At 46.5% G+C, this 26,568-nt stretch overlaps 1 protein-coding gene across 1 annotated transcript; it reads right to left on the bottom strand.

The window, feature by feature from the left end:
- Positions 1-1,266: 1,266 nt before the first annotated feature.
- On the bottom strand, positions 1,267-26,163 carry LOC138646234 (olfactory receptor 10AG1-like). The gene is made up of 3 exons (XM_069735700.1): positions 26,113-26,163; positions 2,257-2,340; positions 1,267-2,122 (listed from the first exon to the last, which is right to left on the bottom strand). Exons 1-3 carry the CDS (start codon positions 26,161-26,163, stop codon positions 1,286-1,288), a joined length of 972 nt encoding a protein of 323 aa, XP_069591801.1. The 3' UTR covers positions 1,267-1,285.
- Positions 26,164-26,568: the final 405 nt, after the last annotated feature.

A 26,568-nucleotide genomic window follows, 5' to 3' on the forward strand; every position in this document is an offset into this window, starting at 1 on the left:
CAGGATTGCAGTCTCTTTACCTTTTACTGAAGGCTTCAGCATCCACAGTCCAGGGTACCAGATCACAGGGCAGGCAGAGTCCGGCCGGTCTGAAGGCAAGTCCAGAGTCCCCTTATCCCCTTATCCAGGTGGAAATCAGTAGCCTTCCTCTAGCGCCTTGATGTTGTAGTTCCTTACTGCTGAGCCTCTCATAAGGTCCTCACAGATGTTGTAGATGTTATGTCTCTATCTCTCTCTGTCCCCCAGATGGATAGCAACACCAAAATATATCCACCAAGGAAAGACCATGAAGGAAACAAATGAATAACACCAAAAACAACTACCTTCACATAAGGTCAATAAAAACAAAATAATTTTATTAATCAAATAACACAACATACATAATGTATATATAAAATACAGTGGGAATACACCAAAAAGCACAGGAATAGGCGGGCAACCCAGGCATGTGCCCCAAAGTGATAGTATCATATAAGTAACAACCAAACCATATTAGCGCAATTAGTACTTGTGCAAGTGACCATGTACAAGAAATGCAGAAAAAACGGTAAGGTAATAACAAATCTTAACAATATGTAAGTAGTACAAAATGCATAGTTACCAAATAGAACACACCTGGGGAACCCACCAACACCCGACGCGCGTTTCGCACCGAAATGCCAGACGAAGCAACTGCCTCACTTCCTCCCCAGGTCACCAGTTCTACCTAAGTGTGAAGAGTGCCCTAATAAATAGGAGCAGAGCTCCCCCTGGTGGCCTGGAGTATGACATGTGTTGTATGTTTGTGATACCTGGATTCAGTTGTCTTTCTTCACCTCCAAACGTAATATCACTCCCCCCTAGAGGGAAATGACATTACTGCCACGACCAGGACCTTGAGGCACTGCAAAAGCAATACCACTGCGACAACCAGGACCCTGGGGCGCCGCAGAAGCTTGGCATGACATAAACATAACGGAGGGAAAAGATCCAGTTAATCTTCATATAATTCCATCACAGTCCATAACGTAGACGTTGCCTGGGCACAATGTAGCCCAAACAAGGAGGAGATAATCCAGCTCCACCAATGGGCAATCCGGATCATCTCCCCCTTGATATGAGATAGACGTACAACAAGAAGGGACTTGTAAACCTGCAAACATACAGCTTTACATCAGGAGGGGAAACTCAAGGTTTACCCCAGTCACAAGTAATGAGGACACGAGGGCCATGCTGGAGGCTTCACATCTGGCCGGCTCTTTCTTACACAATAACCAGATAGACTTGTTTTAACTTTAGAAACTGCCTAGAAATACCTTGGCATTTTCCAGAGAAGTGTCCATATTGCGTTCTTCATCTCCTTGTTCCGCAGACTGTAAATCAAGGGGTTAATCGTTGGAATGATAACGCAATAGAAGAGAGCGATCATCCGGTCACTTTTGCTGGAAGCATCAGAGTCTAGACGTAGGTACATAAACATGGCAGTGCCATAGAAGAGAAGGACGGACGCCAGGTGGGAACCACACGTGGAGAGGGCCTTGCGTCGTCCCTCTGTGGATCGGATGATGAGGACGGAGCTCAGGATGTTTATGTAGGAGCAGAGAATGAGCAGCAGAGGTAAGGTCGCTCCACACAGACAGGCCATGAAGACCGAAACCTTGTTCATAAAGGTATTTGCACATGCCAGAGTCAAAAGTGGGGGAATGTCACAGAAGAAATGGGCAATGAGGTTTGATCCACAGAAAGGCAAGCTAAAAATAAAGCTGGTTTGACCTAAAGATACGAAAGATCCAACCGCCCATGACCCAATCGTCATTCGGTAGCACAGTTTGGGACTCATCACGGACATATATTGTAAAGGGTGGCAAATGGCCATGTATCTATCAAAAGCCATCACTCCGAGGAAGACGCACTCCGAAACTGCAAAGGTAAAATAAATATACATCTGAATGCTGCAACCTACTCTAGAGATGGACCTCTTCTCCGACATGAAGTTCTCCAGAGCCTTGGGGACCACGACACTGATGGAGCATAACTCGATGACTGAGAGGTTACGTAAGAAGAAATACATCGGTGTGTGGAGCACAGGGTCCAGTGTCACCGTCACGATGATAAGACCATTGCCAATCAAGGAAAGAATGAAGGAACAGACAAAGAAAGACAAGAAAGACACTTGGTATGAAAACGCAAAGTCTGAGAATCCAAGGAAGAGAAACTCGGTGACGTTACTGCGGACGCTTCTTGCCATGAACTTGGAGTGTTCATTTTCTCTAGGAGTAACATTATTAGTAAAGTGAAGCAGGCAAAGCATCGTGAATGGCTCCTCACACCTCTGACATCTACTCCATGTTGTGCAGGAACCTAGGGAAGGAAAAGCAATGTTCCAAAACTCCTGCTCAATTTGTGAAAATAAACCCAAAGACCCAAGCGTTCACACTGTGCAGCAGATTGAGTATGTGTATTAGACACTTGAGGGGTACGTGTACTTTCAGAATAAACTGTCCTGTGTGCGCACATGAGAAATGACACCATATCTGGCCATTATGTGACGTCTTCACCAGTTTTCACCTCTGCAGCCTTTCTAATCCTCAGTTAACTCTCAGCTAGTGGGAGGAAAAGCTCCAAATCTTCTCATCTAAACAGTAACGGTTTGTTTACACATGTTTTTGCTGAGCAGTGTGAACAGCAGAAATTCTACAGAAGCCAAAATTTCAAAATCCACGGTTTTTGATTTGAGAGTTGTAGAGTTTCCACTACAAAAATTCAGCAAAAAAGTCAGTGTGAACACACCCTTAGTGAATGCACACACGGAGGTTTATTGCTGAGTTTCAAGAGCAGAAACTAAGCAGAAGCCTCATGTTTTTGAGGCCTTTTGGAGGAGGATTTGGAGAGTTCTGCTCAGTTTCTGCTCCAAAACCTCCTAAAAAACCTCGAAGTGCACATATTTTCAAGTGGAGTTCCCAACGAATTGAATTCAAAGAGTTTTCCTAGAGTTTTTGTAGCAGTATCTGAGGAGGATTTTGGAGGCGACCCACATCACAAACTAAAAAAAGTTCTACCTTCAAAAGCAAATGCTGGGAAAACACCAATGTGTACATTTAGCAGAAGCCCCTGAGGACGCCATCCAGGCAACCAGCCATCCGGCCATGCAGCATCCGTCTAGCCATCCATCCAGCTGTCCAGCCATCCGTCCATCCATCTATCCATCTATCCAGCCATCTGTCTATCTAGCTATCCAGCCAGCCATCATCCATCCAGCTATCCATCCATACATACAGGCATCCATCCATCCATCCATCCATCAGTCCATCGGTCCATCCATCCAACCATCAGTCCAACCATCCATGCATCCAGCCATCTGTTCAGCCATCCATCCAGCCGTTCATCCAGCCATCCATACATCAGTCCATCAGTCCATCCATCCAACCATCCATCTAACCATCCATCCAGCCATCCGTCCATCCATCTATCCATCCATCCAGCCATCCGTCCATCCATCTATCCATCTATCCAGCCATCTGTCTATCTAGCTATCCAGCCATCCATCCATTCAGCCATCCATCCATTCGTCCATCCAGCCATCCATCCAGCTATCCATCCATCGAGCCATCCATCAGTCCATCGGTCCATCCATTCAACCATCATTCCAACCATCCATCCATCCAGCCATCTGTTCAGCCAGCCATCCATCCAGCCGTCCATCCAGCTGTTCATCCAGCCATCCATACATCAGTCCATTGATCCATCCATCCATCCATCCGTCCAACCATCCATCCATGCAGCCATCCAGCCTGCTGCCTCTTCCCATAGCACAAGAGAAGATGTGAACCTCAGCACACACCACCTAGCGGGGGCCAGATTGACTTCTGTCAGGTGAATAAAGGGGTGATGGAGGCCTGATTTATTATTGCATTTGTATCTATTTTTGGGGTTCGGTTTTTGTTCTTTGTTTTCATGGACGCCCCCTCTCTCCAGCTCTCTGCACTGGCAATACGTATAAGATCGTCCCCTGACATTGAAGGTATAGATACAGCGGGTTGTGTGGATATCATTGGTTTATATGCTGATGACATGGTAATATTCATGGATAGGGCGGAGGAAGCACTGCACGGGTGATTGCCACTATAGATAAATTTAGTCAATTTTCAGGTCTATACATAAATTGGGACAAATCTGCTTTATTACCTCTTTCTTATGCCCCAATGTCCAATCTTGATACTCTTTCCTTGTTACCTATTGTTTCTAATTTTAAGTATTTTGGTATCTACACGTCTCAATATAGTGATTCAGATTTACAACTTAATGTCTATTGGAATAAGTCAAACTAAATTCTCATCTTGGAGCAAACTCCCGCTATCCATCGCAGGCCGCATTAATTTAATGATATTCCTCCCTAAGCTCAGCTGTTGTCTCCAACATAGCGCAGTAATAATACCTCAATCCTTCTTTACAAACTTACATTCCCAAATCACCTCTTTTCTATGGGGGAAAACTAGGCCTAAGCTTAAGCTATCTGCTCTGCGGAGACCTAAACGAGGGGTGGAGCGGCACTACCAGATTTCTGTCTGTATTATCTGGCTAAAGCAATGAGTAAATGGATGGCTAATAGTTATCTCCCCAATTCTGAACATCATTTACTTCATTCTGCCCATTGAGCCTCCTGGAATCAGAATATATTAATGTCCCTCGCTTACCACCTTTGCTTCGACTGGCGCGGTCAATCTGGAGACAAATTAAAAAAGTTGTTGGATTTAAAGGGAACCTGTCACCCCGTTTTTTTCAAGATGAGCTACAAATAGCGTTAAATAGGGGCAGAGCTGTGCTTTAAATTAGTGTATTTTGGAGCCTTTATTCCCCACCTATGCTGCCGAAATACCTTTGTAAAGTCGCCGTTTTGTGCTGTCACTCACGCTGGTCAGGTCATATGGGCGTGGTGACAGCGCTGTTTCTCCCCCACATCTCCGTTGGTGGCGTAGTGGTGTGCGCATGTCCAAGTGGTGAATCCACTGCGCAGCTTCAAGGAAAATAGCGTGATCTGCGCTATTCAGCCGTTTATCGGTGGGCGTGGCCATCTTTGTGAGGCCGCGCGTGCGCAGATGGTTCTTCTCAGCTTGCCGGCGCTTCAGGAAAATGGCCGTGGGATGAACCATCTGCGCACGCGCGGCCTCACAAAGATGGCCACGCCCACTGATAAACGGCTGAATAGCGCAGATTGTGCTATTTTCCTTCAAGCTGCGCACTGGATTCGCCAGTTGGACATGCGCACACCACTACGCCACCAACGGAGATCTGGGGGAGAAACAGCGCTGTCACCACGCCCATATGACCTGACCAGCGTGAGTGACAGCCCAAAATGGCGACTTTACAAAGGTATGTTGGCTGCATAGGTGGGGAATACAGGCTCCAAAATACACTAATGTAAAGCCCAGCTCTGCCCCTATTTAACGGTATTTGTAGCTCATCTTGAAAAAACGAGGTGACAGGTTCCCTTTAAAGATATTATAGCTGAAATGCCTCTATGGAAAAGCAATTATTATCCAGTGTTGTTACATCACCCGTCCAATGATTTTTGGATCTTCCATGATGTCTCCTCGGTAGGTGATCGGTATGACTGGGGGACCGTCATGTCTTTTGAACAATTGCAGGCTAAACACGGCGTTCCGAGACCTCCATTTTTTCGTTTTTTACAACTGAGATCGGTCTTTCAGTCGTATATGAGAAACATGGGCGCAGATCGAACCATCTCGTCTTTACCCCGATAGGAATCCTTAATTCGCAAGGTCCTCAGGGCCTTATCTCCTCTTTGTATACCTATATGTTATCAGTGGGAACTGGGTCCGCTTTAAGGTCTGTTAGGGGAAAATGGCAGGGACTCATCCCTGATGTCCAAGAAGAGGACTGGGAAGAAATTGTAGAATCCCCTCTCAGGGTGTGCCCATCGATTAATAACAGGATGACCCATAATCTATCAATCATATTTGACTCCGATACGACTTTTCAGGATGGGCCGATTTCAATCATCAGAATGTTTACGATGCCACCACCAGACGCAGATTTTACTCACATGATGTGGAGGTGCCCCGTCATCCTTCAATATTGGAAAGAGGTGACGTCATTATTATCATCCTTCCCGCCTGCCCCTATTCCTCTTGAGCCATTAATTTGTCTGTTTGTTTGGGGTGTGGGATGAGGAGTCTTGGGATCATTATGTTGGGATATTTTTTACGGGAGACGCTCTTTACGGCACGGAAGGTATTGGCATTACGGTGGATGGGGGGCTCGTGTCCCTCCCTTAGAACCTGGATTGAGTTGGTGAACTTGGTCATCCCATATGAACGCACATTGTATCAAAATAGAGGATGTCCGGGTCAATTTGGTAAAATCTGGGATAGGTGGAGCGCCTCTCACTTTACTCTATAAAACTCATAATGATCTGGTATTAGGGCGAGAGGTTTGGTTTCCTGTTTCTGAGGGAGTGAAAATACAAAATATGAAGCCTAGTGTTAAATGGCGGAATAGTAGTAGTTCCTATAGATATAGCTTTAGTTGTGGTTTAGGAACTTTATATATTTCTAGTTCCATGTTTCTATTTATATGGTTCACGTGATGTAAATGATCTGATAGACACAGTCGTTAACGCTTTTCTTTTTGAAAATTTCATAGACTATAGATGTCATTCTGGATATGAATAGGGGCGAGCACCGTACTTTACATATAACAATGTATGCTTTGTATTATATGCAATAATCACGAGTACAAATGTGTATATTTTATAACTTTAGTTTAATGATTAATAAACAAATTTAAAAAAAAAATCAAATGTAAACCCCGCTCCTCCTCCCTGGAGTAAATGTCTTTTTTTGGTCACTAGAAATGTTCAGATTTGTGTTTGACGTTTTATGGGGAGATGCAGCGCTTTGGTCTAAGCAGGGGCAGAAGAAGGTAAAAGACAAAAAAGCAAAAACATTTCAGCTTTTGCACATAATTCAAGAACCCCCGAGGGCCACTCTGAAAAATTGGGCTCATACAAATGAATGTCGCTCCTAAAAGAATAACGCAAATGATGACTGAGGTCAATAATGTCCAGGATGTGGTATGAACGCTGGTGCGAATGTGCGCTGCCAAAAAACAGATGAAACTAAGTAACGTTAACTTTAAAGAAAGTGCAAGCTAAATATTGAAGAGACACAAAAGTCGTTATTAGGACAATTTTATTCCGGAACAAAGAAGTGGAGAAAATGGTGATGAATCGATGCCAGCGTTATTATAGCATGAAGCTCTACTAAAGTGAAAGTGGAAATAAAGGGCGTGGAGAGGGTGACCCCGGCCTCGGACAGGATGCAGGGGGGCGTTTCTGCAGGAATGCAATCTGCTGCCAGTGAGAACACAATGCGGCTCCTGCAGACGGTGGACTAGAAAGACCTGGACCAACAGCAGGAGTGAGCAAGCGCACCGCCACCTCCTCCTGGTCCCACCGCCACCTTCTCCTGGTCCCACCGCCACCTCCTCCTGGTCACACCGTCACCTCCTCCTGGTCCCACCGCCACCTCCTCCTGGTCCCACCGCCACCTCCTCCTGGTCACACCGTCACCTCCTCCTGGTCTCACCGCCACCTCCTCCTGGTCCCACCGCCACCTCCTCCTGGTCTCACCGCCACCTCCTCCTGGTCACACCGTCACCTCCTCCTGGTCCCACCGCCACCTCCTCCTGGTCCCACCGCCACCTCCTCCTGGTCTCACCGCCACCTCCTCCTGGTCACACCGCCACCTCCTCCTGGTCCCACCGCCACCTCCTCCTGGTCTCACCGCCACCTCCTCCTGGTCCCACCGCCACCTCCTCCTGGTCTTACCAACTCGTGAGCTGCCCAATCTTAGTTGCCAAGATGCAGCCGCAGAAACACTAAGCCAGACACTACAAGGACCACACACACAAATGCTGCAAGGACCACACGCACAAATTCTACAAGGACCACACACACAAATGCTACAAGGACTACAGGCACACAAATGCTACAAGGACCACACACACAAATGCTACAAGAACCACACACACAAATGCTACAAGGACCACACACACAAATGCTACAAGGACCACACACACAAATGCTACAAGGACCACACACACAAATGCTACAAGGACCACACACACAAATGCTACAAGAACCACACACACAAATGCTACAAGGACCACACGCACAAATTCTACAAGGACCACAGGCACAAATGCTACAAAGACCACAAGCACAAATGCTACAAGGACCACAGGCACACAAATGCTACAAGGACCACAGGCACACAAATGCTACAAGGACCACATGCACAAATGCTACAAGGACCACAGGCACAAATGCTACAAGGACCACAGGCACACAAATGCTACAAGGACCACACGCACAAATGCTACAAGGACCACACGCACAAATTCTACAAGGACCACACACACAAATGCTACAAGGACCACACACACAAATGCTACAAGGACCACAGGCACACAAATGCTACAAGGACCACACGCACAAATGCTACAAGGACCACACGCACAAATTCTACAAGGACCACACACACAAATGCTACAAGGACCACAGGCACACAAATGCTACAAGGACCACAGGCACACAAATGCTACAAGGACCACACGCACAAATGCTACAAGGACCACAGGCACAAATGCTACAAGGACCACACACAAATGCTACAAGGACTACAGGCACACAAATGCTACAAGGACCACAGGCACAAATGCTACAAGGACCACAGGCACACAAATGCTACAAGGACCACTCACACTTCACACTAGCAGGTTCCCTACATGCAGATTCTCCCTGCTGAATGGGACTTATACTTCAATACTGCATAAAAAGCTGCAAATCTGAGGACCGCCTTGTGTTCCTGCTACAGATTCTCCTGTAAAATCGATTGTATGAACACACAGTCATCTGAGGCGCTCCATAAAAAGCTAATGACTGAAAAGATGCAACATGAGCTGCCAACCCCGCTGTGTGCCGAGTGCAGCAGAGTTACGACTGTCACCTGGAAATAACGGCAATGGTCTCCTCAAGGAATCAGACACAATCAGGGCAATAATCGGCACAATCCCTGCTATCTCTCAGAGGCAGCACAGATGGAGAACTTGTTTTTATCATCTGGTTCCTCCCTTGAGGTGTTGTCCCTCAGAGATTGACTATTCCCTGTCTCCTGTAATGAGACTGAAAAGTCAGAAGATGGAGATTTCCTAATGGACGTAAGAGAAATAAAAATTTCCAGTGCTGCATTATAGAAGGCGGCATTATCTGATTAATTACTTTCATAATCTAGAGATAACATGGGGTACCGCAGGGGTCGGTATTGGGACCTGTTCTCTTCAACATATTCATTAATGATCTGGTAGAAGGTTTACACAGTAAAATATCGATATTTGCAGATGATACAAAACTATGTAAAGCAGTTAATACAAGAGAAGATAGTATTCTGCTACAGATGGATCTGGATAAGTTGGAAACTTGGGCTGAAAGGTGGCAGATGAGGTTTAACAATGATAAATGTAAGGTTATACACATGGGAAGAAGGAATCAATATCACCATTACACACTGAACGGGAAACCACTGGGTAAATCTGACAGGGAGAAGGACTTGGGGATCCTAGTTAATGATAAACTTACCTGGAGCAGCCAGTGCCAGGCAGCAGCTGCCAAGGCAAACAGGATCATGGGGTGCATTAAAAGAGGTCTGGATACACATGATGAGAGCATTATACTGCCTCTGTACAAATCCCTAGTTAGACCGCTGTTATGTTTGCTAATGACAGGTGTTATGAAGGCAATCCAGAGACACAGTGTGCTTAGCGATCAGAGCGCACACAGTGATCTGACAAATACCCAAAAATACAAGAACGAGCTCTGAGACGTGGAAACTCTGTAGACTGCACACCTGATCCTATCCTAAACACAACTAAAAGCGGCTGTGGATTGCGCCTAACAACTACCTAGGCAACTCGGCACAGCCTAAGAAACTAGCTAGCCTGAAGACAGAAAAACAGGCCTGACTTGCCCCAGAGAAATTCCCCAAAGGAAAAGGCAGCCCCCCACATATAATGACTGTGAGTAAGATGAAAAGACAAAACGTAGGGATGAAATAGATTCAGCAAAGTGGGGCCCGATATTCTAGGACAGAGCGAGGACAGTAAAGCGAACTTTGCAGTCTACAAAAAACCCTAAAGCAAAACCACGCAAAGGGGGCAAAAAAAACCCACCGTGCCGAACTAACGGCACGGCGGTACACCCTTTGCGTCTCAGAGCTTCCAGCAAAACAAAAGACAAGCTGGACAGAAAAAAAAGCAACAAAAAACCAAAAAGCACTTAGCTATACAGAGCAGCAGGTCACAGGAACAATCAGGAGAAGCTCAGATCCAACACTGAAACATTGACAAGGAGCAAGGATAGCAGCATCAGGCGGAGTTAAGTAATGAAGCAGTTAACGAGCTCACCAGAACACCTGAGGGAGGAAGCTCAGAAGCTGCAGTACCACTTGTGACCACAGGAGTGAATTCAGCCACAGAATTCACAACAGTACCCCCCCCTTGAGGAGGGGTCACCGAACCCTCACCAGAGCCCCCAGGCCGACCAGGATGAGCCGCATGAAAGGCACGAACAAGATCGGAAGCATGAACATCAGAGGCAAAAACCCAGGAATTATCTTCCTGAGCATAACCCTTCCATTTAACCAGATACTGGAGTTTCCGTCTAGAAACACGAGAATCCAAAATCTTCTCCACAATATACTCCAATTCCCCCTCCACCAAAACCGGGGCAGGAGGCTCAACAGATGGAACCATAGGTGCCACGTATCTCCGCAACAACGACCTATGGAATACATTATGTATGGAAAAGGAGTCTGGGAGGGTCAAACGAAAAGACACAGGATTGAGAATCTCAGAAATCCTATACGGACCAATAAAACGAGGTTTAAATTTAGGAGAGGAAACCTTCATAGGAATATGACGAGAAGATAACCAAACCAGATCCCCAACACGAAGTCGGGGACCCAAACTGCGTCTGCGATTAGCGAAAAGTTGAGCTTTCTCCTGGGACAAGATCAAATTGTCCACTACATGAGTCCAGATCTGCTGCAACCTATCCACCACAGAATCCACACCAGGACAGTCCGAAGACTCAACCTGTCCTGAAGAGAAACGAGGATGGAACCCAGAATTGCAAAAAAATGGAGAAACCAAGGTAGCCGAGCTGGCCCAATTATTAAGGGCGAACTCAGCCAATGGCAAAAAGGACACCCAATCATCCTGGTCTGCAGAAACAAAACATCTCAGATATGTTTCCAAGGTCTGATTGGTTCGTTCGGTCTGGCCATTAGTCTGAGGATGGAAAGCCGAGGAAAAGGATAGGTCAATGCCCATCCTACCACAAAAGGCTCGCCAAAACCTTGAAACAAACTGGGAACCTCTGTCAGAAACAATATTCTCAGGAATGCCATGCAACCGAACCACATGCTGAAAGAACAAAGGTACCAAATCAGAGGAGGAAGGCAATTTAGCCAAGGGCACCAGATGGACCATTTTAGAAAAGCGATCACAGACCACCCAAATGACTGACATCTTTTGAGAAACGGGAAGGTCAGAAATGAAATCCATCGAAATATGTGTCCAAGGCCTCTTTGGGACCGGCAAGGGCAAAAGCAACCCACTGGCACGAGAACAGCAGGGCTTAGCCCTAGCACAAATCCCACAGGACTGCACAAAAGAACGTACATTCCGTGACAGAGATGGCCACCAGAAGGATCTAGCCACTAACTCTCTGGTACCAAAGATTCCAGGATGACCAGCCAACACCGAACAATGAAGTTCAGAGATAAGTTTATTAGTCCACCTATCAGGGACGAACAGTTTCTCTGCTGGACAACGATCAGGTTTATTCGCCTGAAATTTTTGCAGCACCCGCCGCAAATCAGGGGAGATGGCAGACACAATGACTCCTTCCTTGAGGATACCCGCTGGCTCAGATAAACCCGGAGAGTCGGGCACAAAACTCCTAGACAGAGCATCCGCCTTCACATTTTTAGAGCCCGGAAGGTACGAAATCACAAAGTCGAAGCGGGCAAAAAATAACGACCAACGGGCCTGTCTAGGATTCAAGCGCTTGGCAGACTCGAGATAAGTCAAGTTCTTATGATCAGTCAATACCACCACGCGATGCTTAGCTCCTTCAAGCCAATGACGCCACTCCTCGAATGCCCACTTCATGGCCAGCAACTCTCGATTGCCCACATCATAATTACGCTCAGCGGGCGAAAACTTCCTGGAAAAGAAAGCACATGGTTTCATCACTGAGCAATCAGAACCTCTCTGTGACAAAACCGCCCCTGCTCCAATCTCAGAAGCATCAACCTCGACCTGGAACGGAAGAGAAACATCTGGCTGACACAACACAGGGGCAGAACAAAAACGACGCTTCAACTCCTGAAAAGCTTCCACAGCAGCAGAAGACCAATTAACCAAATCAGCACCCTTCTTGGTCAAATCGGTCAATGGTTTGGCAATGCTAGAAAAATTACAGATGAAGCGACGATAAAAATTAGCAAAGCCCAGGAACTTTTGCAGACTTTTCAGAGATGTCGGCTGAATCCAATCCTGGATGGCTTGGACCTTAACTGGATCCATCTCGATAGTAGAAGGGGTAAACATGAACCCCAAAAATGAAACTTTCTGCACACCGAAGAGACACTTTGATCCCTTCACAAACAAAGAGTTAGCACGCAGGACCTGAAAAACCATTCTGACCTGCTTCACATGAGACTCCCAATCATCTGAGAAGATCAAAATGTCATCCAAGTAAACAATCAGGAATTTATCCAGATACTCACGGAAGATGTCATGCATAAAAGACTGAAACACAGATGGAGCATTGGCAAGTCCGAACGGCATCACTAGATACTCAAAATGACCCTCGGGCGTATTGAATGCAGTTTTCCATTCATCTCCTTGCCTGATTCTCACCAGATTATACGCACCACGAAGATCTATCTTAGTGAACCAACTAGCCCCCTTAATCCGAGCAAACAAGTCAGATAACAATGGCAAGGGATACTGAAATTTAACAGTGATCTTATTAAGAAGGCGGTAATCAATACACGGTCTCAGCGAACCATCCTTCTTGGCTACAAAGAAGAACCCTGCTCCCAGTGGTGATGACGATGGGCGAATATGTCCCTTCTCCAGGGATTCCTTCACATAACTGCGCATAGCGGCGTGTTCGGGCACGGATAAATTAAATAATCGACCTTTAGGGAATTTACTACCAGGAATCAAATTGATAGCACAATCACAATCCCTATGCGGAGGTAGGGCATCGGACTTGGGCTCTTCAAATACATCCTGATAATCAGACAAGAACTCTGGGACCTCAGAAGGGGTGGATGACGAAATCGACAAAAATGGAACATCACCATGTACCCCCTGACAACCCCAGCTGGATACCGACATGGAATTCCAATCCAATACTGGATTATGGGTTTGTAGCCATGGCAACCCCAACACGACCACATCATGCAGATTATGCAACACCAGAAAGCGAATAACTTCCTGATGTGCAGGAGCCATGCACATGGTCAGCTGGGCCCAGTATTGAGGTTTATTCTTGGCCAAAGGTGTAGCATCAATTCCTCTCAATGGAATAGGACACCGCAAAGGCTCCAAGAAAAACCCACAACGTTTAGCATAATCCAAATCCATCAGATTCAGGGCAGCGCCCGAATCCACAAACGCCATGACAGAAAACGACGACAAAGAGCATATCAAGGTAATGGACAGAAGGAATTTGGACTGTACAGTACCAATGACGGCAGACCTAGCGGACCGCTTAGTGCGCTTAGGACAATCAGAAATAGCATGAGTGGAATCACCACAGTAGAAACACAGACCATTCAGACGTCTGTATTCCTGCCGTTCAACTCTAGTCATAGTCCTATCGCACTGCATAGGCTCAGGTTTAACCTCAGGCAGTACCGCCAAATGGTGCACAGATTTACGCTCGCGCAAGCGTCGACCGATCTGAATGGCCAAAGACAAAGACTCATTCAAACCAGCAGGCATAGGAAATCCCACCATGACATCCTTAAGAGCCTCAGAGAGACCCTTTCTGAACAAAGCTGCCAGCGCAGATTCATTCCACAGAGTGAGTACTGACCATTTCCTAAATTTCTGACAATATACTTCTATATCATCCTGACCCTGGCACAAAGCCAGCAAATTTTTCTCAGCCTGATCCACTGAATTAGGCTCATCGTACAGCAATCCGAGCGCCAGGAAAAACGCATCGACACTACTCAATGCAGGGTCTCCTGGCGCAAGAGAAAATGCCCAGTCTTGAGGGTCGCCGCGCAAAAAAGAAATAATAATCAAAACCTGTTGAATAGGATTACCAGAAGAATGAGGTTTCAAGGCCAGAAATAGCTTACAATTATTTTTGAAACTTAGAAACTTAGCTCTATCTCCAAAAAACAAATCAGGAATAGGAATTCTTGGTTCTAACATAGATTTCTGATCAATAGTATCTTGAATTTTTTGTACATTTATAACGAGATTATCCATTGAAGAGCACAGACCCTGAATATCCATGTCCACACCTGTGTCCAGAATCACCCAAATGTCTAGGGGAAAAAAAAAAGTGAACACAGAGCAGAAAAAAAAAAAAAATGATGTCAGAACTTTTTCTTTCCCTCTATTGAGAATCATTAGTTTGGCTCCTTGTACTGTTATGTTTGCTAATGACAGGTGTTATGAAGGCAATCCAGAAACACAGTGTGCTTAGCGATCAGAGCGCACACAGTGATCTGACAAATACCCAAAAATACAAGAACGAGCTCTGAGACGTGGAAACTCTGTAGACTGCACACCTGATCCTATCCTAAACACAACTAAAAGCGGCTGTGGATTGCGCCTAACAACTACCTAGGCAACTCGGCACAGCCTAAGAAACTAGCTAGCCTGAAGATAGAAAAATAGGCCTGACTTGCCCCAGAGAAATTCCCCAAAGGAAAAGGCAGCCCCCCACATATAATGACTGTGAGTAAGATGAAAAGACAAAACGTAGGGATGAAATAGATTCAGCAAAGTGGGGCCCGATATTCTAGGACAGAGCGAGGACAGTAAAGCGAACTTTGCAGTCTACAAAAAACCCTAAAGCAAAACCACGCAAAGGGGGCAAAAAAAACCCACCGTGCCGAACTAACGGCACGGCGGTACACCCTTTGCGTCTCAGAGCTTCCAGCAAAACAAAAGACAAGCTGGACAGAAAAAAAAGCAACAAAAAACCAAAAAGCACTTAGCTATACAGAGCAGCAGGTCACAGGAACAATCAGGAGAAGCTCAGATCCAACACTGAAACATTGACAAGGAGCAAGGATAGCAGCATCAGGCGGAGTTAAGTAATGAAGCAGTTAACGAGCTCACCAGAACACCTGAGGGAGGAAGCTCAGAAGCTGCAGTACCACTTGTGACCACAGGAGTGAATTCAGCCACAGAATTCACAACAGTACCCCCCCCTTGAGGAGGGGTCACCGAACCCTCACCAGAGCCCCCAGGCCGACCAGGATGAGCCGCATGAAAGGCACGAACAAGATCGGAAGCATGAACATCAGAGGCAAAAACCCAGGAATTATCTTCCTGAGCATAACCCTTCCATTTAACCAGATACTGGAGTTTCCGTCTAGAAACACGAGAATCCAAAATCTTCTCCACAATATACTCCAATTCCCCCTCCACCAAAACCGGGGCAGGAGGCTCAACAGATGGAACCATAGGTGCCACGTATCTCCGCAACAACGACCTATGGAATACATTATGTATGGAAAAGGAGTCTGGGAGGGTCAAACGAAAAGACACAGGATTGAGAATCTCAGAAATCCTATACGGACCAATAAAACGAGGTTTAAATTTAGGAGAGGAAACCTTCATAGGAATATGACGAGAAGATAACCAAACCAGATCCCCAACACGAAGTCGGGGACCCAAACTGCGTCTGCGATTAGCGAAAAGTTGAGCTTTCTCCTGGGACAAGATCAAATTGTCCACTACATGAGTCCAGATCTGCTGCAACCTATCCACCACAGAATCCACACCAGGACAGTCCGAAGACTCAACCTGTCCTGAAGAGAAACGAGGATGGAACCCAGAATTGCAAAAAAATGGAGAAACCAAGGTAGCCGAGCTGGCCCAATTATTAAGGGCGAACTCAGCCAATGGCAAAAAGGACACCCAATCATCCTGGTCTGCAGAAACAAAACATCTCAGATATGTTTCCAAGGTCTGATTGGTTCGTTCGGTCTGGCCATTAGTCTGAGGATGGAAAGCCGAGGAAAAGGATAGGTCAATGCCCATCCTACCACAAAAGGCTCGCCAAAACCTTGAAACAAACTGGGAACCTCTGTCAGAAACAATATTCTCAGGAATGCCATGCAACCGAACCACATGCTGAAAGAACAAAGGTACCAAATCAGAGGAGGAAGGCAATTTAGCCAAGGGCACCAGATGGACCATTTTAGAAAAGCGATCACAGACCACCCAAATGACTGACATCTTTTGAGAAACGGGAAGGTCAGAAATGAAATCCATCGAAATATGTGTCCAAGGCCTCTTTGGGACCGGCAAGGGCAAAAGCAACCCACTGGCACGAGAACAGCAGGGCTTAGCCCTAGCACAAATCCCACAGGACTGCACAAAAGAACGTACATTCCGTGACAGAGATGGCCACCAGAAGGATCTAGCCACTAACTCTCTGGTACCAAAGATTCCAGGATGACCAGCCAACACCGAACAATGAAGTTCAGAGATAAGTTTATTAGTCCACCTATCAGGGACGAACAGTTTCTCTGCTGGACAACGATCAGGTTTATTCGCCTGAAATTTTTGCAGCACCCGCCGCAAATCAGGGGAGATGGCAGACACAATGACTCCTTCCTTGAGGATACCCGCTGGCTCAGATAAACCCGGAGAGTCGGGCACAAAACTCCTAGACAGAGCATCCGCCTTCACATTTTTAGAGCCCGGAAGGTACGAAATCACAAAGTCGAAGCGGGCAAAAAATAACGACCAACGGGCCTGTCTAGGATTCAAGCGCTTGGCAGACTCGAGATAAGTCAAGTTCTTATGATCAGTCAATACCACCACGCGATGCTTAGCTCCTTCAAGCCAATGACGCCACTCCTCGAATGCCCACTTCATGGCCAGCAACTCTCGATTGCCCACATCATAATTACGCTCAGCGGGCGAAAACTTCCTGGAAAAGAAAGCACATGGTTTCATCACTGAGCAATCAGAACCTCTCTGTGACAAAACCGCCCCTGCTCCAATCTCAGAAGCATCAACCTCGACCTGGAACGGAAGAGAAACATCTGGCTGACACAACACAGGGGCAGAACAAAAACGACGCTTCAACTCCTGAAAAGCTTCCACAGCAGCAGAAGACCAATTAACCAAATCAGCACCCTTCTTGGTCAAATCGGTCAATGGTTTGGCAATGCTAGAAAAATTACAGATGAAGCGACGATAAAAATTAGCAAAGCCCAGGAACTTTTGCAGACTTTTCAGAGATGTCGGCTGAATCCAATCCTGGATGGCTTGGACCTTAACTGGATCCATCTCGATAGTAGAAGGGGTAAACATGAACCCCAAAAATGAAACTTTCTGCACACCGAAGAGACACTTTGATCCCTTCACAAACAAAGAGTTAGCACGCAGGACCTGAAAAACCATTCTGACCTGCTTCACATGAGACTCCCAATCATCTGAGAAGATCAAAATGTCATCCAAGTAAACAATCAGGAATTTATCCAGATACTCACGGAAGATGTCATGCATAAAAGACTGAAACACAGATGGAGCATTGGCAAGTCCGAACGGCATCACTAGATACTCAAAATGACCCTCGGGCGTATTGAATGCAGTTTTCCATTCATCTCCTTGCCTGATTCTCACCAGATTATACGCACCACGAAGATCTATCTTAGTGAACCAACTAGCCCCCTTAATCCGAGCAAACAAGTCAGATAACAATGGCAAGGGATACTGAAATTTAACAGTGATCTTATTAAGAAGGCGGTAATCAATACACGGTCTCAGCGAACCATCCTTCTTGGCTACAAAGAAGAACCCTGCTCCCAGTGGTGATGACGATGGGCGAATATGTCCCTTCTCCAGGGATTCCTTCACATAACTGCGCATAGCGGCGTGTTCGGGCACGGATAAATTAAATAATCGACCTTTAGGGAATTTACTACCAGGAATCAAATTGATAGCACAATCACAATCCCTATGCGGAGGTAGGGCATCGGACTTGGGCTCTTCAAATACATCCTGATAATCAGACAAGAACTCTGGGACCTCAGAAGGGGTGGATGACGAAATCGACAAAAATGGAACATCACCATGTACCCCCTGACAACCCCAGCTGGATACCGACATGGAATTCCAATCCAATACTGGATTATGGGTTTGTAGCCATGGCAACCCCAACACGACCACATCATGCAGATTATGCAACACCAGAAAGCGAATAACTTCCTGATGTGCAGGAGCCATGCACATGGTCAGCTGGGCCCAGTATTGAGGTTTATTCTTGGCCAAAGGTGTAGCATCAATTCCTCTCAATGGAATAGGACACCGCAAAGGCTCCAAGAAAAACCCACAACGTTTAGCATAATCCAAATCCATCAGATTCAGGGCAGCGCCCGAATCCACAAACGCCATGACAGAAAACGACGACAAAGAGCATATCAAGGTAATGGACAGAAGGAATTTGGACTGTACAGTACCAATGACGGCAGACCTAGCGGACCGCTTAGTGCGCTTAGGACAATCAGAAATAGCATGAGTGGAATCACCACAGTAGAAACACAGACCATTCAGACGTCTGTATTCCTGCCGTTCAACTCTAGTCATAGTCCTATCGCACTGCATAGGCTCAGGTTTAACCTCAGGCAGTACCGCCAAATGGTGCACAGATTTACGCTCGCGCAAGCGTCGACCGATCTGAATGGCCAAAGACAAAGACTCATTCAAACCAGCAGGCATAGGAAATCCCACCATGACATCCTTAAGAGCCTCAGAGAGACCCTTTCTGAACAAAGCTGCCAGCGCAGATTCATTCCACAGAGTGAGTACTGACCATTTCCTAAATTTCTGACAATATACTTCTATATCATCCTGACCCTGGCACAAAGCCAGCAAATTTTTCTCAGCCTGATCCACTGAATTAGGCTCATCGTACAGCAATCCGAGCGCCAGGAAAAACGCATCGACACTACTCAATGCAGGGTCTCCTGGCGCAAGAGAAAATGCCCAGTCTTGAGGGTCGCCGCGCAAAAAAGAAATAATAATCAAAACCTGTTGAATAGGATTACCAGAAGAATGAGGTTTCAAGGCCAGAAATAGCTTACAATTATTTTTGAAACTTAGAAACTTAGCTCTATCTCCAAAAAACAAATCAGGAATAGGAATTCTTGGTTCTAACATAGATTTCTGATCAATAGTATCTTGAATTTTTTGTACATTTATAACGAGATTATCCATTGAAGAGCACAGACCCTGAATATCCATGTCCACACCTGTGTCCAGAATCACCCAAATGTCTAGGGGAAAAAAAAAAGTGAACACAGAGCAGAAAAAAAAAAAAATGATGTCAGAACTTTTTCTTTCCCTCTATTGAGAATCATTAGTTTGGCTCCTTGTACTGTTATGTTTGCTAATGACAGGTGTTATGAAGGCAATCCAGAAACACAGTGTGCTTAGCGATCAGAGCGCACACAGTGATCTGACAAATACCCAAAAATACAAGAACGAGCTCTGAGACGTGGAAACTCTGTAGACTGCACACCTGATCCTATCCTAAACACAACTAAAAGCGGCTGTGGATTGCGCCTAACAACTACCTAGGCAACTCGGCACAGCCTAAGAAACTAGCTAGCCTGAAGATAGAAAAATAGGCCTGACTTGCCCCAGAGAAATTCCCCAAAGGAAAAGGCAGCCCCCCACATATAATGACTGTGAGTAAGATGAAAAGACAAAACGTAGGGATGAAATAGATTCAGCAAAGTGGGGCCCGATATTCTAGGACAGAGCGAGGACAGTAAAGCGAACTTTGCAGTCTACAAAAAACCCTAAAGCAAAACCACGCAAAGGGGGCAAAAAAAACCCACCGTGCCGAACTAACGGCACGGCGGTACACCCTTTGCGTCTCAGAGCTTCCAGCAAAACAAAAGACAAGCTGGACAGAAAAAAAGCAACAAAAAAGCAAAAAGCACTTAGCTATACAGAGCAGCAGGTCACAGGAACAATCAGGAGAAGCTCAGATCCAACACTGAAACAATGACAAGGAGCAAGGATAGCAGCATCAGGCGGAGTTAAGTAATGAAGCAGTTAACGAGCTCACCAGAACACCTGAGGGAGGAAGCTCAGAAGCTGCAGTACCACTTGTGACCACAGGAGTGAATTCAGCCACAGAATTCACAACAGACCGCACATGGAGTACTGTGTCCAGTTTTGGGCACCGGTGCTCAGGAAGGATATAATGGAACTAGAGAGAGTACAAAGGAGGGCAACAAAATTAATAAAGGGGATGGGAGAACTACAATACCCAGATAGATTAGCAAAATTAGGATTATTTAGTCTTGAAAAAAGACGACTGAGGGGCGATCTAATAACCATGTATAAGTATATAAGGGGACAATACAAATATCTCGCTGAGGATCTGTTTATACCAAGGAAGGTGACGGGCACAAGGGGGCATTCTTTGCATCTGGAGGAGAGAAGGTTTTTCCACCAACATAGAAGAGGATTCTTTACTGTTAGGGCAGTGAGAATCTGGAATTGCTTGCCTGAGGAGGTGGTGATGGCGAACTCAGTCGAGGGGTTCAAGAGAGGCCTGGATGTCTTCCTGGAGCAGAACAATATTGTATCATACAATTATTAGGTTCTGTAGAAGGACGTAGATCTGGGGATTTATTATGATGGAATATAGGCTGAACTGGATGGACAAATGTCTTTTTTCGGCCTTACTAACTATGTTACTATGTATGTTACTATGGTGAAGATTTCCCAAAAGTGTTCACGTCCCTCAGTAGCTAATGAGCCCATCGTTAGACTTGTTACATCTTTGAGTCTTGGTGACCGAGGCTCATTGGCTTGTGCTTCTTGGCTAATGGATCCAGCGTAGATCAGTGGCACAAGTTTAGACCTTGATTAATTGCCCAAACCATCCCAACACGGAGTCACGAATGGTTTTCAGTATTTTTATGACTCCTGCCCATTGAGCTTTTTAATCCCATTGTGATCCCTTTACTTCCAGAATGAAAAGAGAATATGTAGATGGACTCTGCTGTACAGACTCACATTCGACAACTTGATCATGTGCAGATCTACAACATCTGGGTGGCCCAACAGATCCACACAGGTCACAGTCACAATAAGAAGGCACTTTTCAGACACTCTCTATCAGAAAGCCTGTAATGTAAGAAGATGGAAACATTTCTCACGTTCCCCATTGAAGATTGTTATGGTCTATGATGTGCATTTTGACTTGCATTGCTAGTGATAGAGTTGTGCTCTGCCCAACAATAGTTAGCAGGGGGAGACAGTGTTAATAGTTGAGACTAGCCCAGAGTGGGAGGTGGTAAAGTGCAGAGACAGCTTTTTGTAGTAAAGTCAATTAAGACCTAGCTCACAGCTAGAACAGTACTTTTCTTTGATTACTAAGCAGAGTTGCAAGACGTGGGTGTCCCCGACGTGAGTGAACACCAAGGCAGTGGATAGCGGGAACCTTACCAGAGAAAGTGAGAGACGTGATGAACTGGAGACAGCTCCTGGGACAGGCTGCCTAACACTACAGCCTCAAGTTTATAACTCAGAGAGATAATGGACTAAGATGGAACAGAGAATGTGAGACCAAGAGAGTGTCCCAGGCGGGAGGTCCAAGGCGTCACCAAGCTGTGAAGCTAAGTATTGGCCATATTAGCAAACTAATTCTCCTAAGCGGGGAGAGGACGAGCAACCGCAGGTTCATAATAGGACTTTCACTTACTGTAGCATTGAGCTGCTGGGTTGTAGTGATGGCAGGGGAACTAGAGCCAAATTATCCCCAACCAGTGCCCACAATCCATCTCTTCTGACCCAGCATTGTGGACAATAAATTTAGAAACATCCGTAGGGGTGCACGCATGTGGGGGTGCACGCAAGCATCCCGAAGCAAAACACCACGAAGATAAGCGTTGTGATACAGCAGTTATTCCATGGCAGGTAACCCACACTCTGCTCTCCCTTCTATCCATGTGCTTCATTCCTATCCTCCTATGTTCCCTTGCAATCCACATTCACTGTCCATCCCCCCTCCATCATGACTCCTATACATCAGCTCCTCTCTCCTTCCCTCTCCCATGTAGAGCTCCCATGCACTTCTCACCTTCCTGAAAAACTTCAGCCCATCTTGCCCAAACACACTGCACAAAAAACCTTCAGACAATTCTAAAAACTACTTGCTCTTTATCTTCCTGCTCCTACTGATTTCGGGAGACATCTCCACCAACCCTGGTCCACCATCCCCCAACCTCAACCCCTACCCTACCTCACATCAAAACCTTAATAATCTTACTAATATTATCTGCACTCCTTCATCTCCTTTTAATTGTGCCCTTTGGAATCCATGGTCTGTATGTAACAAGCTTCCTTTCGTACACAATTACTTTCTGAAAAACTCTCTGAATCTGCTGGCCCTCACGGAAACTTGGATTCGGGATTCCGACACTGTCTCTCCTGCTGCCATTTCCCACGGTGGCTTACAATTCTCACATTCCTCGAGACCCACAAACAGACATGGTGGTGGAGTCGGCATACTCTAGTCCCCACAATGCACTTTCCTGGTCATCCCCCCAGCTCCATCACTCCCATTCCCTTCTTTTGAGGTCCAAACCATCAGGCTTTTCTGTCACCTCTCCCTCAGAGTAGTGGTCATATACCAGCCCCCAGGCTCACCCACCCACTTCCTGGACCATTTCTCTGCCTGGCTGCCGCACTTCATGTCCTCAGAACTCCCAACCCTTATCCTGGGAGACTTCAACATTCCCATTAACAGCCCCACTTCTACATCTGCATCCCAGCTGCTATCACTAACCACTTCTCTCGGCCTCTCACAGCTCTCAACCTCTGAAACACACAAAGACGGTAACACCCTTGACCTGGTGTTCATCCGGCTCTGTTCAATCTCCTACCTTGATAACTCACCGCTTCCCCTCTCTGACCACAACATTCTCTCCTTCACACTCACATATCCTCGCCCACCCCAGCACCCTCCTAGCTACCATTCAGTCAGAAATCTAAAAGCCATCAACCCTCATACACTTTCATTCTCCCTACACTCATCATTGTCCCCAATATCTTCTTTTTCCTGTCCTGATCTCGCTGTACATCACTTCAATGACACCCTTAGAAGCCCCCTGGACCAAGTAGCTCCCCTCACCCTCAGAAGCTCCAAACACAGAGTAAAACAGCCCTGGCTCACATCGCAAACCTGATTTCTCCAGCGATGCTTCAGGAGTGCTGAACACTTATGGAGGAAAACTCACACGCCAGAAGACTTCATACACTTCAAATTTATGGTAAGGACCTATAACTCTGCCCTTCACCTCGCCAAACAGTCCTACTACACCACCCTGATCTCCTCACTATTCAACAACCCCAAGAAACTTTTGAACACCTTTCACTCCCTCCTCAGGCCAAAAGCACAAGCGCCTATCACAGACATTTGTGCTGATGACCTGGCCTCCCACTTTATAGAGAAAATAGACAATATCCATCAGGAAATCCACTCCCAATCACCAAGTTCAGTGACTCCCATCCCTCCCCTCATTTCTCCTGGCTCACTCTCCACATTCGATTCCATCACAGAAGAAGTCTCCAGGCTCCTCTCCTCTTCTCTTCCAACTACATGCACCACCGACCCCATTCCCTCACACCTCCTCCAGTCTCTCTCTCCAGTAGTCACAACTCACCTAACTACAATCTTTAATCTCTCCCTCTCCTCTGGCATTTTCCCCTCCTCCTTCTAACACTCTATCATTACTCCATTACTCAAAAAACCCACCCTCGACCCATCCTGCACAAACAAGTACAGACCAGTCTCAAATCTCCCCTTCATCTCTAAAATTCTTGGAGCGCCTGATCTACTCCCGCCTTACCCGTTACCTCTCCACTCATTCCCTCCTAGACCCTTCACAGTCCGGTTGACCAATGACCTTCTGACAGCAAAATGTAACGGTGACCACACTCTGCTCATTCTTCTCGATCTTTCTGCAGCTTTCGACACTGTTGACCACCCTCTCCTACTCTCTAGGCTCCAGTCACTTGGCATTAAGGACACTGCTCTCTCCTGGTTCTCCTCCTATCTTTCTGACCGCTCCTTCAGTGTTCTGTTCGTTGGCTCCACTTCATCTCCTCTTCCTCTCACTGTTGGGGTACCTCAGGGCTCAGTCCTTGGCCCCTTCTCTTCTCCCTCTACACAGCCCCAATTGGACAGACCATCAGCAGATTTGGCTTTCAGTACCATCTTTATGCCGACGACACACAACTATACACGTCATCCCCTGACCTTACCCCCGCTGTACTACAGAACACCAGTGACTGTCTGTCCGCAGTCTCCAACATCATGTACGCTCTCTATCTGAAACTCAACCTCTCCAAAATTGAACTTCTTCTGCTCCCACCATCTACTAACCTCCCTAAATCTGACATTTCCCTCTCCGTGGATGGCACCATAATAACACCCCGGCAGCAGGCGCGCTGTCTGGGTGTTATGTTTAACTCCGATCTCTCCTTCACCTCCTATATACAATCTCTTGCCCGCTCGTGCCGCTTACACCTAAAGAACATCTCTAGAATCCACCCTTTTCTCACCATGGAGATAACAAAACCCCTCACTGTCGCCCTGATCCACTCCCGCCTGGACTACTGTAACGCTCTATTAATTGGCCTCCCCCTCACTCGACTTTCCCCTCTCCAGTCCATCCTTAATGCAGCAGCCAGGGTTGTCCATCTAGCTAATCGTTACTTGGACGCGTCCGCTCTTCGCCAGTCATTACACTGGCTACCCATTCATTACAGGATACAATTCAAAGTATTTGTTCTCCCCCACAAAGCTCTCCACAGTGCGGCACCCCCTTACATCTCCTCCCTCATTTCTGTCTATCAGCCTAACCGACCGCTGCGCTCTGCAAATGACTTTCGGCTAACCTCTGCACTAATCCGTACCTCCCACTCTCGACTCCAAGACTTCTCCCGTGCTGCGCCAATCCTCTGGAATGCTCTACCCCAAGATATTAGGACCATCCACAACTTGCATAGTTTTAGGCGCTCGCTCAAAACACATTTGTTCAGAGCGGCCTACCACGTTCACTAATCAAAGTCATTTTATGTTTGTGTGCAGCCCATTCACTATCTCCATCTACCCTCCACCCCCTGAAGATGGCCGGACCCTCATTGTAAATACATCATTGTAAATACACACCTGTACTCTGTATCTCCCCACCTCATTGTAGATTGTAAGCTCTCACGAGCAGGGGCGGCTTATTTTGCTTTATTGTATTGTTAACGTTGTTACCTATGACTGTTGTGTTTGAAACTGTTAAACTGTAAAGCGCTGTGGAATATGTTGGCGCTATATAAATAAAGATTATTATTATTATCCTAGTGAAGGTATTCACAAGGAATACCACGGGGTTGAGCATACCCAACCCTCCTAGTCTCCTCGTACGGTAAGGAACCTCCCTCTTCACCAGGTTCAGTCTATTTCCCCAGAGAGACTCCGGCAAGATGCTAATAAATTTACAAAGGAAGCAGATAGGCCTTGGTCAGATCTACACTTCCACTTCCTTTCCTCATGGACAAACACCATTTTATCCATTTGTTCACCTTCTGAATGGTGACATAAAGAGAACGTGTCAGCAGGATTTTGTCTATAATGGAGCCATAATACACAATAAATTGATACCTTTAGTGAAGAAATTTGCTTTGTGGTTCTTCTCAGATTTTAGTACACAAGGGCAGAACTGCACACGGGTCTTCTCCTCCCTGCCTGCGATTCACCTCCACCTGCCTCCAGTCTGTGATTCCCCAGCCCCTCTGTCTCCCGACCATGATTCCCTGGCTCCTCCAGCTGCCTCTTGTTTATGACTCCCCGGCTCCTCTGCTTTGCCTCAAGTTTGTGATTCCCCCGGACCCTTCCACCTGCCTCTGGTCAGTGATTCCTGGCCCTTCTGCCCACCTCCATCTGTTATCCCTGCCCCTCTGCCTGCCTATGGTCTGTGATCCTTGTCCTCTCCGCCTTCCTCCAATCTGTGATGCTCAAGCCCTTCTGCCTGCCTCCAGTTTATGATTCTCCGGCCCCTCTGCTTTGCCTCTGGTCAGTGATTCCCAGCCACTCTATCTGCCTCTGGTCAGTGATTCCTGGCCCTTCTGCCCACCTCCATCTGTTATCCCTGCCCCTCTGCCTGCCTATGGTCTGTGATCCTTGTCCTCTCCGCCTTCCTCCAATCTGTGATG

The sequence above is a fragment of the Ranitomeya imitator genome, chromosome 7, assembly GCF_032444005.1.
Source record: "Ranitomeya imitator isolate aRanImi1 chromosome 7, aRanImi1.pri, whole genome shotgun sequence".
Classification (NCBI taxonomy): Eukaryota; Metazoa; Chordata; class Amphibia; order Anura; family Dendrobatidae; genus Ranitomeya; species Ranitomeya imitator.